The sequence below is a fragment of the Pholis gunnellus genome (genome assembly GCF_910591455.1).
Source record: "Pholis gunnellus genome assembly, chromosome: 13".
Lineage (NCBI taxonomy): Eukaryota > Metazoa > Chordata > Actinopteri > Perciformes > Pholidae > Pholis > Pholis gunnellus.
The window spans coordinates 4,729,723-4,746,849 of NC_136540.1; the positions used below are offsets into that span (position 1 = coordinate 4,729,723).

Below are 17,127 nucleotides of genomic sequence, written 5' to 3' on the forward strand. Positions count from 1 at the left end.
TAAAAAGTAAAGTAACTAAAAAAGTAACTTTAAAAGTAAAGTAACTAAAAAAGTAACTTTAAAAGTAAAGTAACTTTAAAAGTAACTTTAAAAGTAAAGTAACTTTAAAAGTAACTAAAAAAGTAAAGTAACTAAAAAAGTAACTAAAAAAGTAAAGTAACTAAAAAAGTAACTTTAAAAGTAAAGTAACTAAAAATGTAACTTTAAAAGTAAAGTAACTAAAAAAGTAACTTTAAAAGTAAAGTAACTAAAAAAGCAACTTTAAAAATAAAGTAACTTAAGTAAAGTTATGACTTTTCGACATGGTACACTGACTTTTTCATGACTTTTTTCGACATCCTATACTATGCTGTTTATAACTCCGCAGCAACTCCCTTCATCAACATCGATTGTCTTCCTTCAGGATGGAGTCCAATCGCCAAAGACGTTGCACTATTCACATTTGTACAATGTGTAATACATTATTGTGAAATTCTAATGAAGTCTCTCCTGATTGAATGACTTTTTTGACTGTTGTTCGACTTTAACCCCAGTAGAACAAACTGAAAAAACACAATTGGGTTTCATCATTAAATTCTTTTCTTTACTGCATTTGCACATAATTCACTGAACAGTTTGTTTGAAAGGGTCCAGCCAAAAAGCCATATGAAATATTTATTTCCATCACCTATGACACCTTCCTTGTGCCAGTAGGTGGCGCTATGACTTTGTGAACATGTTGGCATGGAGATGTGTTCAGGCCTGGACCAGCATCACGCAAAACTAGTTTGGGGCAGATTGAATAAAGTACCTTGTAGTTACAACAACTTCCTCTTTCATGGCGAACGGCACGAAATGTGCCTGACATGGGCGCCACATAAAACGAAGGTCGTTCAATGTCAGTACACCATTTCAGTAACTTTTCATCATTAATGTCTTTAGATCATCTTGACCAAATTTGAAGTTGATTGTATAAATTCTGTGGGAGGAGTTCGTTAAAGTACAATGCCTGAAAACTATGAAAAATGCCGAAAAATGCAAAGAAATGAGAGTATTACTGCATTGGCCCCTAGTGGTTGTATGGAATAAAAATTTGAGGGTATGTTACAGGACACAATGTGAACATATGCTACAGATTTCGTGATGATAAGCCACATGGTTTTGAAGTTATATATATTGCTGTAGAAGGCCAACTCCTCATGAAATTCATTGGTCCATATATTCTTAATGCAATAAGATATCAAGAAACTTTTCATAACTTTTGATGATATATATCCAATAATGATTCACAGCAAATTTGGTACCAATCAGACCCAGGGTCTAGGAGAAGTGATTTTTTTTTTATTTTTACAAAATTCAAAATGGTGGAACATTTTGGTAGGCGGAGCTTAGGGTCCCAAGAGGATTTTTTGTAGAACTCATTCAGTTGCTCATGTCAGTAAAATCTTAAGTAATTTGGACATACGGGCTGTTGGGGCTTGCCTTTCCATTATCTAGGTGGCGCTAGCGAGTAATTTTGTATGCTCGAGCATTGGACCCATAAAATATCAAAATTTCCCACAGTCCCGATATGCTCGCCAAATATGGGGAGGTTGGGGACATGTCAGATACCCTTAAACGGTTTTTCATCATAGGGTATAATAATAATTCCTACAGATACAATAGGGACCTCGCGGACCCGACGTTGTCGGTGCTCGGGCCCTAATGAGATACTTAAACACACAGTCATAGAAGCCGCTCTGTGGCTGGTTACTCTACATATAAATGTAATGAGAGCACATTGAAGACGACTTAAACGTGGCTTTACAACACATGAAATACTTCACGTGGGATCGTGCAAACGCACCCTTGAAAGGATTTTAAGCATTAAGTTTAAGCTCTATTTTCATTAATAGTTTGATAGAGTAATGTGGGTTTCTTCACCCTAAATTAAAAGGATTTAAGTTATAACAGAAATGTGCTTAAATATTTTTACATTTATATAACTGCATGTACAATATTTTAACACTTGAATAAACAATCATCAAATGCAGAGAGTTATTTACCGATATGTTAGGAGTAGTTACAGTTACAACCGTCCCTCTGAGGCCGACCGTGATGCTGATGTGGCCCAGAGTGAAGATGAGTTTCACACCTCTGGGCTATACTGTGATTTTTATGATATGCAGTATATTAGTGATGGCGAGATGAAGCGTTGAAGCTTTCCATCTGATTGGTTCACTTGTGGGCCGAAGCTTCATTTGCTCTACGGCGCCATCAAGTGGACAGTAAATGTAAAACAGGCAGAGTGATGGCTTTGGTGTGTGAAGCTTTGAATTGAATAAATGAATGTTTGATGCTCGAATAGATTGCAAACAAAGTCCTAAGTCCACAAAATTGCGTTTCGCTGCCCCTGAATCAGTCCCGTCATCCACACAAGCCTCGACACATCACATATATATACATACATATATATACATATATATATATATACATACATATATATACATACATATATATACATATATATATATATACATATACATACATATATATACATATATATACATACATATATATATATATACACATATATATATATATATATATATATATATATATATATATATATATATATATATATATATATATATATATATATATATATATATATATATATATATATATATACACATATACATATATATATATACATATACATATATATATATATATATATATACATATATATATACATATACATATACATATACATATATATATACATATATATATATATATATGTATATACACACACACACACACACACACACACACACACTATGGAATAAATAGCATCACAAATTGTTACAGAGACCTTAGATTATCTTCGTCAACATTTTGTTTATTAATAGTAACAAATTGTTTTGTTCTCAAAATGTGAACTGCTGTTTAATACTGTAAAAATAATGCATTTCATGATTTACAGGCCTCTTGCAGCTGCTTTAAAAAAACTAAACACTCCACATCTACAGTAGATTTCCGTACTGTATGTGTTGTCTGCTAGTGAACAAACCATAAGGGACTGGGGACAGAATACATCAAATGACCTGACAGCAGTGTGTGATTGAACTCAAGGACACAGCAGGTTTCCCAATCAGTTTTCATAATAGAGTGTGATCTGACCTTTGGGTCCAAAGCATAAATATAACATTGATTGCACAGATGTGCAGTCGTTAAGAGACATGTTAACAGTGCATAATGTGTGTTTGTTTGTTAACAGGGAGGTACAATCCGCCTCTTGCGGATACATTCCCAGATCCATCCGGGTGACACTCTCTGCGCCTGGCTGTCTGCTTCAGGTCCAGCCAGCGTGTGTGTGGCTGAGGAAGTGTCATAATCCGGAACGACGTCGCCATCGTACGCCACGAAGTAGCGCTTGAGCTTGTGAAAGTCCTGCACTGAGACGGGCAGGAACAGCTTCACCCCGCTGAAGATGTCCAGCAGCGTCTACAGGAAACACAGTCAGCAGTACATAAACTTTATTTTTATTATCCCAGTAGAGACATAATGAGCCATTAAACCCCACAAAGGCAACGGAAGTTTGAACATGTCGGAGCTCGTCTTGGTTGACATACCTTGTCATTACTGGGCTCCAGTAGTGTAGCGGTTGGCTTCGCTCGGCTTTGTCCATTACTGTGGACGCTTTCACTCTTCTTCACCTGACAGGAAACAGAACAATTCAGAACACGCAGCTCTAGATTGCTGTAATGATGCATCTGTGCGCGCCTGTGTGCAGTTAATACCTTTTTCGCGCTGGGTGCTTCTGAGCCAGGCGTCCTCGGCTGTGATTTTACCACCTTTGTTTTGGGTGTGCTGCTGCTGCTGCTGCTGCTGCTGCTGTCTGTGAATGTTGATATAAGAAATAAAGACTGAAATTACACTCGGGTCAATCATTTTGCCAGTTCAATGCCGAGTCCAACGACCATCTCTATGTGTTTGACTATTTCCGACAGGCTGTAGTTTAGCATAAAAAAACACCAAAAAACATTGTTTTTTTCGACATACTATGACTTTTGCTATACTATATATACTGTTCTCTGACGTACAGGTAAAATTAATCCTCACGACAATTGTGTTGAACCTTTCAATATAAACAAATGTAACCCTTTGCATCAGCATTACTTTGTACTGTAAAGACAATGATGAATATTAAAACAGTCCTCCCATTAGGCCGCTCGTTTGTGTACTTACTGGTCTTCTTGGGTGGAGGTCGACGGGACGAGGGCGACGGGGAGCTTCCTCCGCTGTCCCCTCCCGAGGATCCCTTGTCATCGTTGGATGTAGACGGTCCAGCTGTTACTTTAAAGTCACAGTTCTCCTTCGATATGCGGAAGAGCTCCTGAGCACAGCGACGGAATGACCACGTGAGCGTTCAGCCAGCAGATTGAAGTACTGTGTTGCATTTAAATACTTGAGCGCTGGTGTGTATTTCAGTTAAGTAATCAAACAAACAATCCAGGACATTTACTTTGGGTATTCAGTAACATCTCATTGAAACCTGTTCGTTAATGGTGAATCATCTCCCATGGGGCCTTCAGTTAGCTACGTCATGTGTATGCATCAGACCGCGGCCGTGTGTTTTTGAATAGAAATGGCGATATCCTACTTTAAGCTGGTCCAGGTTTGTGGCAGTCTTCCAGTCCTTGTCATCACGGATGCGCGTCATTCGGGGAAAGCGGATGGAGATGCCGTCAGCGGTGTGCATCTCTGATTTGGAAAACTCTGCGCCTGTGATCTCCCAGACAGGCGCTTGCTGCAGCAGAGGAAACAAACGACAAGAAACATCTATGAACGCTTCTCCATAGAAGTAAAAAGCAATTCTAACTTCTGCTCAAATATGGGGGGGGGGGAGCCGTGGATTTCATTACTACTATACTATAGTTCTATTTTCAGACTTGAAAGCCAGAAAGGGTCATTTCAATCTCTGAAGTTATGCGTTTTCATGCAAAACTGCTTGCAGGTTGAAAACCCCTCCCGAGCTCTGCGGCGTGGGCGATCATTATCTCGATGCGTTTGGAGACATTTCTGCAGAAGATGTATGCAAGAGATGCTTTCCCCTCATTGCTTCATTTAAAAAGGTCTGCAGTGCCCAGATATGCAATCGGCTGCGTATCAACAGACCGTCTGGGAAATACTAATGTGCTTGATGGCAAAATCTCACCTGAGGATCTCGAATAACGAAATCTGGATAATAGTTCTTGATGATTTTCAGCCAGCCTGGGATTTTGCTTGGTTCCTACACAAAGACACACAAAGACACACACACACACACACACACACAGATGATTAATCTTTGGTTTTATTAGATCAGCTCAATACTCCAGACAGGCCTCTCAGTGGAAACTCTCTGACCTTGCTGATTTTGATCACATCCAGCTCTTTCTGGAGCCGGGCCAAGGTGGCGTCATCGTAGCCTCCGGAGCACTTGGTGACTGTGCACCACTTCCTGGAGTGTGGGTCGTAACAGCCCATCAGAAAACTGGACATGATGCCTCCTGGTGGGTAGAAGAACACACACAGCATTAGGAAGTGCTGCTAGCGGATCCGTTATGTACTCCTACACGGTATCACTTCACAGAATTAGCCTCAAGTCCACTTGAAAACTGCTGTTTTGTACTTTTCACTTCTGTCCCACAGTATGCAAAGTGGTTTTCATCTGATTTGTTGTTGCTGCTCTTCCCACTGCATGAGCTGTCTTCATTAGCCGTGCTGTTGAGATTTGTACCATTGTCTCTGCATTTGTAATGCTTCCATTGTGTTCTATGCTCATTACCAGGCCTCCTCTCCTCTGTAGATTTAGAAATGCTCCCGTTCTGGGTGTTTGTATTCATAACGTTATAGAGTTGTGCTGTTCTTAATTTCACCATCCTGTCTGAGTAGAGTCCATACAGCAGATTATATTTGAACCCACTGATCTACGAGGGCTCACAGCTTTAAGTGCTTTCACACCAACTCACAAATCTTTTCATATAATAACCGAGACTCATATTAAGTGTCGGCGCTAATAAAACTGTTGCAGAATTACAAATGATCCTTGAATCTTGATCGGAGGTATTTCGTGGTCAAAGAAGCGGCTTCAAAAAGGTGGATAAACGCATTTCATTTCATATAAATCCTCCACAATAAATACGTTATTTGAGCTCTTCCTCCCTGCAGCATTAGAAGAATATATTAAATAATAGTTACTAAGGAAGCTCCACGGAGATCGATAGGTTTATATATATATATATATGGTGTATTTATTTATTCATTTGTTGCAGGCCTACATATGAGCACATTGGTTTTTATGGGATTTTTGCACATTTGAAGCCGTTTTTGTTTCAATAAAAAGGAAAAGAAGTTAAAGTCTGAATTTTTTTCCTCATCTCTCATTTGACTATAAAAGCAAAGTAGAATATAAGTTAATTCTGACCGCAGGTTTGAGGAAAGTTTGACAGCTTGTGTCGTCTCCCTTCCCTCTGCTGTTGTACTGTACGGGCTTCAAACACAGGATGCGAGCTGTGATCTCGGCACGATCGGATGACGTAGCTACGCTTGTCTTTTCAATAATTTGCCGGTCTCTGGAGTCACACTCCTAATCTGACAGGAAGTGGCTGAGCATTAAAAGGAGAGCACCAAGAAGCGGTCAGTGCATACAGAAGTGGATGATCAGGACTCTACAGACCGTTGGAGCCTTTTCCATAGAAGGCGCCCAGCACCACCAGGTCGGCCGTGTCGGCCATGGCGCCTTCGTTCAGATAGTCCTTCTTCACCTTCAGCCAGTGGCGCTTCCCTGGTTCATAGGTGCCCTGAGACAAACAGGTAATCATCGTAATGTTTCAGCTACATCGGTACAATGACTGGAGAACTACAGTGTAGTATCAGTATAACTTATGCACATTACATACATATTCCCATCCGTTTCTTTACATTTGGAGATTTAAAGAAAAACACTCACCTTCAAGTCTTTCAGCACCAGGCCTTCGAGTCCCTCTCTGATGACTCGAGTTATCATTTCAGCCAGATCTCCGGCCCTCTGACACACACACAAACACGATATCATGAGCCATGACAGATGTATTCATACGACAGAGAGACAGATTCTGAGTTTAACCTACAGTGACGTGTTTCATCTCTGAGAACAGGATCCTGTTGGTCACCTCCACCATGTTGTCATTTAGGAACTTCCTGCGCTCAGACAGAGGCCTGCAGAACAAGAAGACACAGGAGAGAAACATCAGACAGCTTGAACTATTAACAAGGTCACCAGGTATTAATGTTACACACGTCTGTGGCACAACTACATCATACAAACGCACTTTAAAACAAGGAGGAAAGAAACTCAAATAATATACTGGTGGGCTAAATAAAAAGCATAAAATATCATAGTTATGGAAAAACATCTCTCTCTACCAAAACCAGAGAAAAACAAACCTTCAATACATTAAATAGAATCTCTACATGAAACCATGACCTACCTTAACGTTTGACAGAAACCATTTCACACGCCTGGATTACTGAAATAGCCCGTTTACTCCCCTGAACCAGACCGCTATGTACAGAACTCCCCCGACCCAAGAGACGTGACCCCATCACTCCCGCCTTCACGCTGGAGCCCAGTTTGTTTTACAATAGATTACACCGATTATGTTGGCGGCCCTTCATGGCCTCTCTCCCGGCTATATGTCTGACTTCTTAGTACCGTTCTTTGACATCTTCGAGCAGAGGCCCAGCTGCAAACTGCCCGAGGAAATCGGGTCGGCTGAGTCAGTGCGCTCCTTTAAAAAGGAGCTGAATTACATATTCAGAGCATTTATAGAGCAGCAAACAAACTACAAACAACTATTCGCTTTGAAAGCAGAGAGTGAATATGTGTGTGTGTGTGTGTGTGTGTGTGTGTGTGTGTGTGTGTGTGTGTGTGTGTGTGTGTGTGTGTGTGTGTGCGCTCCACTGGTTAGCTGATGGCCCCCCAGTTTGACGGCGTCGTCACAGACTCGTAAAATTGTAGCACCCCCCCCCTCAGGTTGGCACCGCTGGCTCAGCCGTCGCCATGTTGAGAGCCGTGTGGAGGCAATCCCTCAATCACACATATGCACTCAATTCATAATTCAACACCTTTAAGTCTTCTTAAAATGTAGTTTTATCGGAGAGACTTCCCTGATTTAAATTTCATTTATTTCCATTGTTTTCTTTTGCTATTCTAAGATTTTTCTACTCTCTGTCTAATATTCATTCACCACATTTGGGTTTATAACAGTTTTCTTTAAAACCTGATGATTTATGAATTGTCCGTTTTATTTTGTAACTATTATTGTTATGAAAACACATTACCTCTCCATGAGACTCACGCCGTTGAAGTAGATACAGTCGAAAACAAAAAGGCACACTTTGGCATCTTGAAAGGCGGCTTTCTGAGGAGAGGAAGGTGCGACAACAATGAGCGCTCCAACTCATGTTGGAACAACAGCAACAACAAAGACAAAGGTGCAAAACCGTCTGTGGTGTTCTCACCTTGTGGACACCCAAAGTCCCAAAGGGAAGGGGTTTACTGGTCTTTGTGTCAATTAGAAGAACTTCAGCATCCAATATCATACTGTGGCCTCCGGGGAAAGCCTGAGGGATGTATTCCTTGAAATGAGCCACCTGAAACACAGACACGGGGTTTAGGTGCTGAGTGGACACAAGATGCGTTTCAAACAACTATCAAGCCAGACCTGAGAGACTGGCAGCATCCCATGTTATCAACAGGCCTGCCCCGGTGAAACGACTAAATAATAACGGGCTTTAAGCCGATGAGGAGCTCAGAATCTCATGTTTTTTACAGCATCTGGTTAAAGCAAACTGTTTATTTGGGGCGAGACTTTAAATGAGACATGTAGAGTAAAATGTTTCCGATGAAATATCACAATTTTAAAGCTTCGTTTTGGCTGCTTTTTTCTGTCGGAAGTTTTCGTCACACATGATGTGTTCAAGGACTGTCGGGACGATGGTGTGCTTTCCTAAGGTTTTACTGGGGTTCAAGGTTGCTGTGAGGTGTATAATGTGCACAGCAGCAGCCTCCAGTGGTTGGAAAAGGCTGATGGACGTGATGCTGAGCTATTTATCCCGGCATGTTTACAGGCTGTCGGCCTCACGCTGAGAGAACAAATGCTGCAAAATCACTGTGAGAAATGTCTGAATTTCACGCTGGGAAAATACCTTCAAGTTGCTGATCCAGCCGGGGCAAACCTGAGGAGGTTCTACTCTGACATGCATTGTCATACTAATTGGTGTGTGTGTGTGTGTGTGTGCGAGATCACACTGACTTTGTGTGGTAACACGGGCTTGAGGCTGCGGCTGAAGTAGCTGAAGACGTCCCCATTCTTATGGACTTGCACCCGCTCTCCATCGTACTTGATCTCGGAGTACATCCCGTTGGGGCATTTCTTCATGGCGTACTCGACGGATTTACAAGCCTCCGCCTGAAATCACACAGGAAACAACAACAACAACACGCTCTCAGCAAGGAACCAAACTCTCATTTGTAAGAACTTTTCATTCAGTTGCTCTAGTGGCAAAAGTGTGCCCGTCTTAAATTAAACCTTCACATACTGATGGTACGGTTACATCGTCAATATGTGACTGCGCTTCCACCTGCTGCTCTGACGGTGAGCTCGTCACCCTAAATGACATGAAGTTGGGAACTGGCTTCAGTTATTAATTTGTAAACTAAAACGTTGTACAGCTGCAGTGAATTTCAATTTACTTTTATATCGTGTAATCAAAAGTCTGCTGTGTAATGTGAAATTTAATGGTCCGTAGATTTTCTTTTGGAGGCACATTTTAAATCATGCTGAATTAATAGTTGCATTGGGGATGTGTTCAGAGCAGAGTTATCAGAAGGTCCAGCTGCTGCTTGTTTGGTTATCTAGTGACGAGCCTTCAGCTGGAAACATCTTCTGGAGTTTTCCTCTAAAAGGGAAGAAATCTAAACACCTCATTCAATCTTCTGGTAGGTTGGTCACCGGCAGCCTCCGGTTCTGACGAGGGAAGCCAAAGCTCTCTAATGTCCACCAGGGGGCGACTCCTCTGGTTGTATAGAAGTCTATGAGAAAATGACTCTACTTCTCTCTTGATTTATTACCTCAGTAAACATTGTAAACATGAGTTTATGGTCTCAATCTCTAGTTTCAAGTCTTCTTCAATACAGCATGATGTTCATTTAGTAAATGATGGTCCATTTAGAGTCAAACAGACCATAAAGCAGGGGATGCTTTTCCAGTTGCCCTCGTTGACAACGAGGGCAACTGGTCAGAAAGGTCAGGTGTCATTTGTATTCAAATTTGTAGGACAGAAATCATAGTTGTTGAAAGAAAAGATTCATGTTTTTTCTCTAGAACTGATTTTAAAACGCTTCAGTGACTTTATCTCCGCATTTAAATGTGTATAAAAACCTCCCCTTTCATATTTAACCCGAATTCCCTCACTCTGTTTGTTAATGCGACTTCCTTAAATCATGGCGGTTCAGAGTGTCAGCCTCGCATTGAATCACATAAATCAGGTCGAACTGTTGAAAAGTATTTATGCATTTTAGTGTTGGAGCTCACCAACATGGGCTGAACGGGGGTCATGAGCGAGGCCTCCACGGTGAGGAGCTTCCTGGGTCCCGAGCCATTAGAGGCATCCTGCTGATTCCTCAACACCCGCTCAACCACATCACCCAGATTACGCGAGGCCTTGAAGGCATCGTAAGCATTTGGATCCACGGCGTCCAAGCTGCACGACAACGAAACAGGAGTTTGAGATCGGTGCGAACAAATACAATCTTTCTTCAGAGTGTACATTTGCTTCGAGGCAGAAAACAAACACTTACACGTGTTTTGCTCCAGAGTTCATCTTCAAGTCGTGTTTAATAAGCCGAATGATGCATTTCAGGTCATTACTGGTGCATCTATGAAGAGAAGGCAGATCATCAGCAGGGGGGGGGGGGGGGGATCGTGAAGCAAATGACAAAGTATTACAGCAATTTATGAGGCAGAAAACTAGCTGTATAAAATAATTACATTACTTGGCAGTACTGGAAACCCAGAAACTGTAAGAATTCAGAATAAACGGCCTCATCAGTGTTGTACGACACAAGAAGACCTTCTATTCAGCGCAGCACGAAATATTGCTTCTGTCGGTTTACAGCCTGCAATATGTTATTTATGACAAATAAACACAATCCCACTCTGACATCTGCTACTGTGGAGCGCAGAATGTCAAATACAGATGTCTGTGTGTGTGTGTGTGTGTGTGTGTGTGTGTGTGTGTGTGTGTGTGTGTGTGTGTGTGTGTGTGTGTGTGAGAGACATGCCTCAGGCAGACAAACAAGGACTGCCAAAAATAAATAAATACCAACAATAAAAAAAGAAGTGCAAGCGACACAAGCGGAGACTATTAACAGAAAGATTTTCAAATACTATGAAAAGAAATCACACAATCTGTCTTCATGACGTTTATACATTTTGTAGTAAACGGTTTGCTTTCTTTAAAGCAATTTGAACACTTGCTGACAGGTCGAGCGCCAAAATAAAGACGTCATGTGGAGAGGCACGACTACAAAAGACCAGGCCAGACATGACTCGTGTGATGAGGATCACTAGTGAGTGCATGAGTCTGTGTCAGTGGCCTGACATAATGCGTCACAAATAGTTTCCGATAGTAAATCATTCCAGACATTGAGGAGGTTGGTTTATGGCGTTTGTCTTCTTGCTTCTTCACAGAATATTTAGTTGGTACGCCCTCTGGTGTTTTGGAGAATACAGTGAACAGCGCATTGAGCATGAACGTCTTTGTGCGTGCTCGTAGCTCGAGCGCGAGGTTAAACAAAGCTGGCCTCCGCCGAGCGGCTGCACTCTCCACCCTCAGGTTTATGTTCGCGTGCTGGAAAAAGACGTAATCACGGCCTGAGCGTCGTGCACGAAGGCTCCGCGGTGCTTGGTCGTGCAACTCTGAATTTTTGTATTTACACTTCCTGCCTATTTACACGTCTAGGGACTTTAGAAACAGGTGTTAAAAATCTACATTTGAGTAAATATTTTGCAGCCAAATCGAATAGTTTACAGGATATTCAACCTTTGTTTAATACTTGACTCATTATTGTGGAGGTTGGTTTGTGGCTTTTTGCTGATTACACCTTCAGTCTATGGTCATATCTCTGAGTTACACTCGTTATCTTCTTCACAGTTCATTATGTTTGTACTCCCTAACAATAACCCAACAACCAGACATTGAGCATACACGCCTCTGTGCATGCTCAGAGAGTACAAACAAAGCTTTAAAGTCTCATGTTCATGTGTTTGGAGAGGTGGAACGGTTTCTATCATTTCACTGAATTACCTTAACTGTGCTGTTTTACTACCCAGCCCAGTTCATGTGAAAATGAAAACGAAGCGCTGCATTACTTTTTGGAGATTTCCTCCAGCTCGGTCTGCTGCTCGTCCTCCTTGGTCAGCAGGGCGAGGCGGGTGAGTGAGGCGTCCACTTCCTGGATGGTCAGGAGGCTCTTGGTAGCCGCGAGGAATGATTTACTCTCGTCAAAGAACATCCTCACTGTTTCAGACACATCGCCCTTCAAAAAAAAAAAATCACTTTCAAGATGCAATGTCAACAGACTAAATTCAGCCCAGAATAAAATCCCCCTGAAAAACAGATTTTCAAACAAAGAATATCAACGAAGCGGCTTTGAATCGTCGCTGAGGGAGAAAGAAACTTTAGTTCTAAAACATGTTTGAAGATGTGTGGGAACACACGGATCACAGACCTGCTCCAGATCGCGCACCATGTCGTCCTGGTTGCACCTGAAGATGCGGCTGAAGAGTTTGACAATCTGCTTGTCGTTGAGGTTGTAGACGCTTTTCACAACGCCCGGCAGGAGCAGCTTCACCGTGAGGAACAGGTCTCCATGGAACTTATCTAGGACGGGGGGAAAGAAGATTTAGGAGACACGTTTTGGGAATCTGTCACATGATGTCGTGCTGAAAGTGATTATCACACCCACCTCCACCTGAGCCCTTCCGGAGGAACTTCTCAATAATCTGCGTCTTGACGTTGTAGCTGTTTTGTTCGGCCACCATGGCGCAGAGCTTGCGAAACTCTCTGAAGAGGCAGTCCTTGTGCTGGGGGTCACAAAGCTGGGCGGACAGGGGGCTGCCTTGGCTGGCTGTGGCCGAGGAAGAGGAAGAGGAGGAGGAGGAAGGTCCCGGGCTGCTGGAGCTGCTGGAGCTGCCGGAGCCGCCAGCTTTCGCAGCTGACGGAGAAATGAGGTGGAACAGAACACGCCATGAGACCAATTTTGACAAAGCTGCTGATGAAATATCACAATTCTAAGCTTAGTTTCAGTTGCTTTTGCCGATGGAAGCGTTCATCACGCATGATGTGTTTAAGGACCGTCAGAAAGATTATAATCTGACAATAATGACGTTTCTCACAGTTTCTGGCTACTATGAACAGTGTAGTTTTGACGACTGTTTAAAGAAAACATGCTTCTCTATCCTGCGGGCGGGTTTTGGGGTTCAGAGGGTTAATGCAGACGCAAACACTATTTGATAAAGTGTGGCATGTAAAGGGAGCCTTAATCCATCAGTGAACCATCAGACAGAACCGTTCTGATCCAAGATGTTCCTTTTAGTCTCAGAATGGGAAAATGTTCCTTTGCTTCAGATGCTTGTGTTGTAACTTTGACCAGCTTCTTATTGTTTCCTCTGACCACTGAGGTGACCTGAGATGTCATTTCTTACCAGTGAAGCCTGAGAACTTCCGCGGCGCGTTGACAGACGGGTCAGCAGGAGGAGCCATGAGCTGACCAGAGGTGTTCGTCTTGGCCTGCGCCTTCTTCTTTGGACTGGCATTGACTTTGGCCATCAGGTCTGTGAGACAAGAAGAATACTTCAGAACAAACGTGGAATCATTTGAGCTGAGAGACCACACCGTACCGATCAGGACTCGACAGTAAAAGGTTGCCAGGTTGTCATTTTGAGAAATTCATAACCAATTCTTTGGGATTGGGACAGTAATAAGCAAAACATGCACGTGAAACAAATACATTTTTTTGTTGCATTAGTGACATCCAGATATTGTTGTTCCTGTCAGAACAGGAAGAAGGCAACGCTGCACGTGTGTGGGTGCGTTTTTGCTTACATGCCCACAGGCATCTGTTGTAGAGACAATGGTGAAGCCACTGGAGTTGTTTTGACTGTTAACCTTTTAAAATCACTAAAGAACGTGCAAACTGACTCAACTGACAACGAACCAGAAGAACCTGAACGAAACACAAAAGGAGGATTTGTGAAGTCTTGAGAATCTTTGCGCTGGATGGAAAATGATACCGCAAAGTGTGCAACATAAACATGACACGTACATGTCACATATTCATTATTAAGCAGACGTAATACTAACTTAATTGCTCAAAGTATGTGGCGAGTAAAATTGGAAACAACCAAAAGCGGATGCGTAGTTGTCAGCCTGGCAAACACTTTTAAAAGGTCGTCCTCTGTTGCTCTCCTGGAATGTTACGCCATCTAATTACTTGTACTGGTTTAACAGGTCAGCTGACATTAGGAGCATTAATGTGAGACACACGGTGTTGAGAGGAATAGATTTACTCATTTATAGTTGAACCAGCAAATTCAAATCACTGGAAAGGGAGAGATATCTGTACTGCCGTGCGATGCCTTTGGATTCTGTTTAATTGTCTATCAGTTATTGATTAAATGACATTGATCTCCTCCAATCGACCGGTGCTCTTTAACTGGTTGGGCAATATTGCAAATTGAGGATCTGAGGACAAATAAGTCTGTACCAGCACTGCACTGCAGCCTCTGGTTCAGTTTCTTTGAATGCTGACTTACGAAATATATGATGGTGTATCGATCACAAAAAATCTTCCTTTTAATGTGCTGCTACACAGCAGTGACCAGTGATGTTAAAACTGCCTACAATCCACAATAAAGAGCGATCCATGTACAAAAGACAACCAGAGTTGCAACGGTCAGTATTAAAAGGTGATTGCGAGTGTGTGACTGTACCTGAAACATGTTTATTAATGATCTCCTTGTCTTGGTCCTCCAGCTCCTCCCAGCCCTCCAGATCTGTGATGTCCTCAATCTTCTTAGTGGTGGCTCTCGCCCTTTCCAGCTTCTCAAATATACACTTCACGTGATACCACTCTTTCATTTCCCCCGCAGACTCGCTGAAGGGGTTTGGCACAACCTTCCCTATGCGCACCACTTCTTTGGGGATTTTGTCCTTGCATTTCTTACATCCTGCAGTACCGCGTTTGGCGTATTCCACGATGAACTTCTGTTCCGCCATGTCTGGCAGGTCGGAGAAACACTGACGTAGGGAAAGCCGGGGAGGGTTGTTCTGGAGGAGTCTGGATACCGAGGACAAATTATGGATTTGCCGGCAAAAATGTAACGCATGAACAGTGGAGGGAGATAGAGGTTTAACACATGGAGCGACAGAAAAAGCTCTGCACGCTTTCTGAAGTTGCTGACGCTGTAGGCCGACACAGAGAGTCTTATGTGCTGATAGAATCAGTGGTCTCTGCATCCAGAACAACCTAAAGAAAGCAAAGAGGGATAATGATTAAAGGGCATGAATATTGTTTGTTGGTTGCTTTGACATTACTGGAACAATCATTTGGAGCAAAGGGCTCAGCAATAAACATTAAAAAGGGCCAAACAACTGGGCCCTGAAGTGATTTACATGAGCCTGTCGCTGTTTGGGTTCATGTTTGACTCATCATGGTTTTAACACAATATCTTGATTGGGTTAAGTTACATTTATACTCGTTTCCTTACCAATAAATGTATCATCAACCTAAATGACAGCACTCATCTCTCCATACACACACTATACAAATGAACTCGTTTAACTACATTAAAACATCACAACATAAAACAGCCCAGAGATTGTGCTGTACATAGTGACATAGTTCAAGACTCATGAGCTTTCTAACTTGGTAAACAATTAAACAAACTATTCAATTAATAGGCAACTATTTTGATAATCAATTAGACGGTTTGAGTAATTACTTAAGAAGAAAAGTAAAATATTGTCTGATTCTTTTTGATGATATTTTCTGGCTTACTGTAAATACATACATAGGATTATCTTATTTTAACTAGTCGATAGTTCTATCGTCAATGGCAGCCATCAATGGGAAATTACTAGCAGTACAATTCATGCAAATCCAACCATTACTACCCAGAATGCAACTCGACAGTTCTAGCTAACGTTAACATATAGCATTCACTTTGTTTACTAAATTACCCAAAATGCAGCTGTTACTGCATTAACGTTACATCAACAATATTTCTTTAAGCAAGGTAACATATTGCGTTATTGCGTTTTATATAATTTTAACACGTTAATATAAACTTTAACGTTACACGACCACGGCAATTGTTTGGCTAACTATTGATTAGCTTTAGCCACGATACTCCCTCAGTTCCACGTACACGTAACCGGCTAGCCTAGCTTATATTATTATCGATATTTTATATAGATATTGCACAAAATATCAAAACTAAGTTGCCATGTCGCTAATATCGTTGCACATAAATGATGTTAGCTACTGCAGTTACCTTATAGAAGCGTAGTCAAACGTGATGGCACGTTTATAATAGCTAGCAGCTAGCACTTCTCATTGTTGTTAGCCAAGAGCTCAACAGTGTCAAGTAAAGTGATGTTAGTTTTATAAAGATAAAGTACACTTCCGGTTTAGGTCTGCAAAATAAAGGTTACATTACCGGAAATAAATGTGTTCATTACATTTAAAGTATAACTGATGAGGTTTACAATCGTAATAGAGTAAGCACATACTTTTTCCCAACCTCGAACACCATGCAAGGGGCATATTTTTGTTCCATAAGGTGATCATTTTGCTTTATTTGGAAGGATAAATATCACATTTCCGGTAGTTCTCTGGTAACTTGACGTAACTAGCCGTGGGGCTACAGCATGGGTGTTCTCTCTATACAACCATGGTTGGTGTTCATGGAGAAACGGTGGACCTTTAAACAAGTAGCAGGAGGTATCTACCGCCATCTGCTGAAGTGGAGCACTTCACATAATAAGAGAGCACCCACAATGGATTAACTT

The 17,127-nt window shown here is 41.7% G+C and overlaps 1 protein-coding gene across 2 annotated transcripts; it reads right to left on the reverse strand.

The window, feature by feature from the left end:
- Positions 1–2,859: 2,859 nt before the first annotated feature.
- Positions 2,860–16,697, reverse strand: lig3 (ligase III, DNA, ATP-dependent). Of its 2 annotated transcripts, none has more exons than XM_079171758.1 (21): positions 16,611–16,697; positions 15,048–15,583; positions 13,761–13,889; positions 13,022–13,270; positions 12,785–12,936; positions 12,426–12,592; positions 10,853–10,930; positions 10,587–10,755; positions 9,306–9,461; positions 8,512–8,643; positions 8,332–8,411; positions 7,119–7,206; positions 6,959–7,036; positions 6,686–6,809; positions 5,374–5,516; positions 5,183–5,257; positions 4,628–4,774; positions 4,213–4,360; positions 3,765–3,862; positions 3,597–3,680; positions 2,860–3,468 (listed from the first exon to the last, which is right to left on the reverse strand). In XM_079171758.1, exons 2-21 carry the CDS (start codon positions 15,571–15,573, stop codon positions 3,235–3,237), a joined length of 3,057 nt encoding a protein of 1,018 aa, XP_079027884.1. In that variant the 5' UTR covers positions 15,574–15,583; positions 16,611–16,697; the 3' UTR covers positions 2,860–3,234. The 2 variants fall into 2 exon arrangements, with proteins under 2 accessions (XP_079027884.1, XP_079027885.1); XM_079171759.1 differs by having other exon boundaries at positions 3,765–3,855; positions 4,209–4,360.
- Between the last annotated feature and the right edge of the window lie 430 nt (positions 16,698–17,127).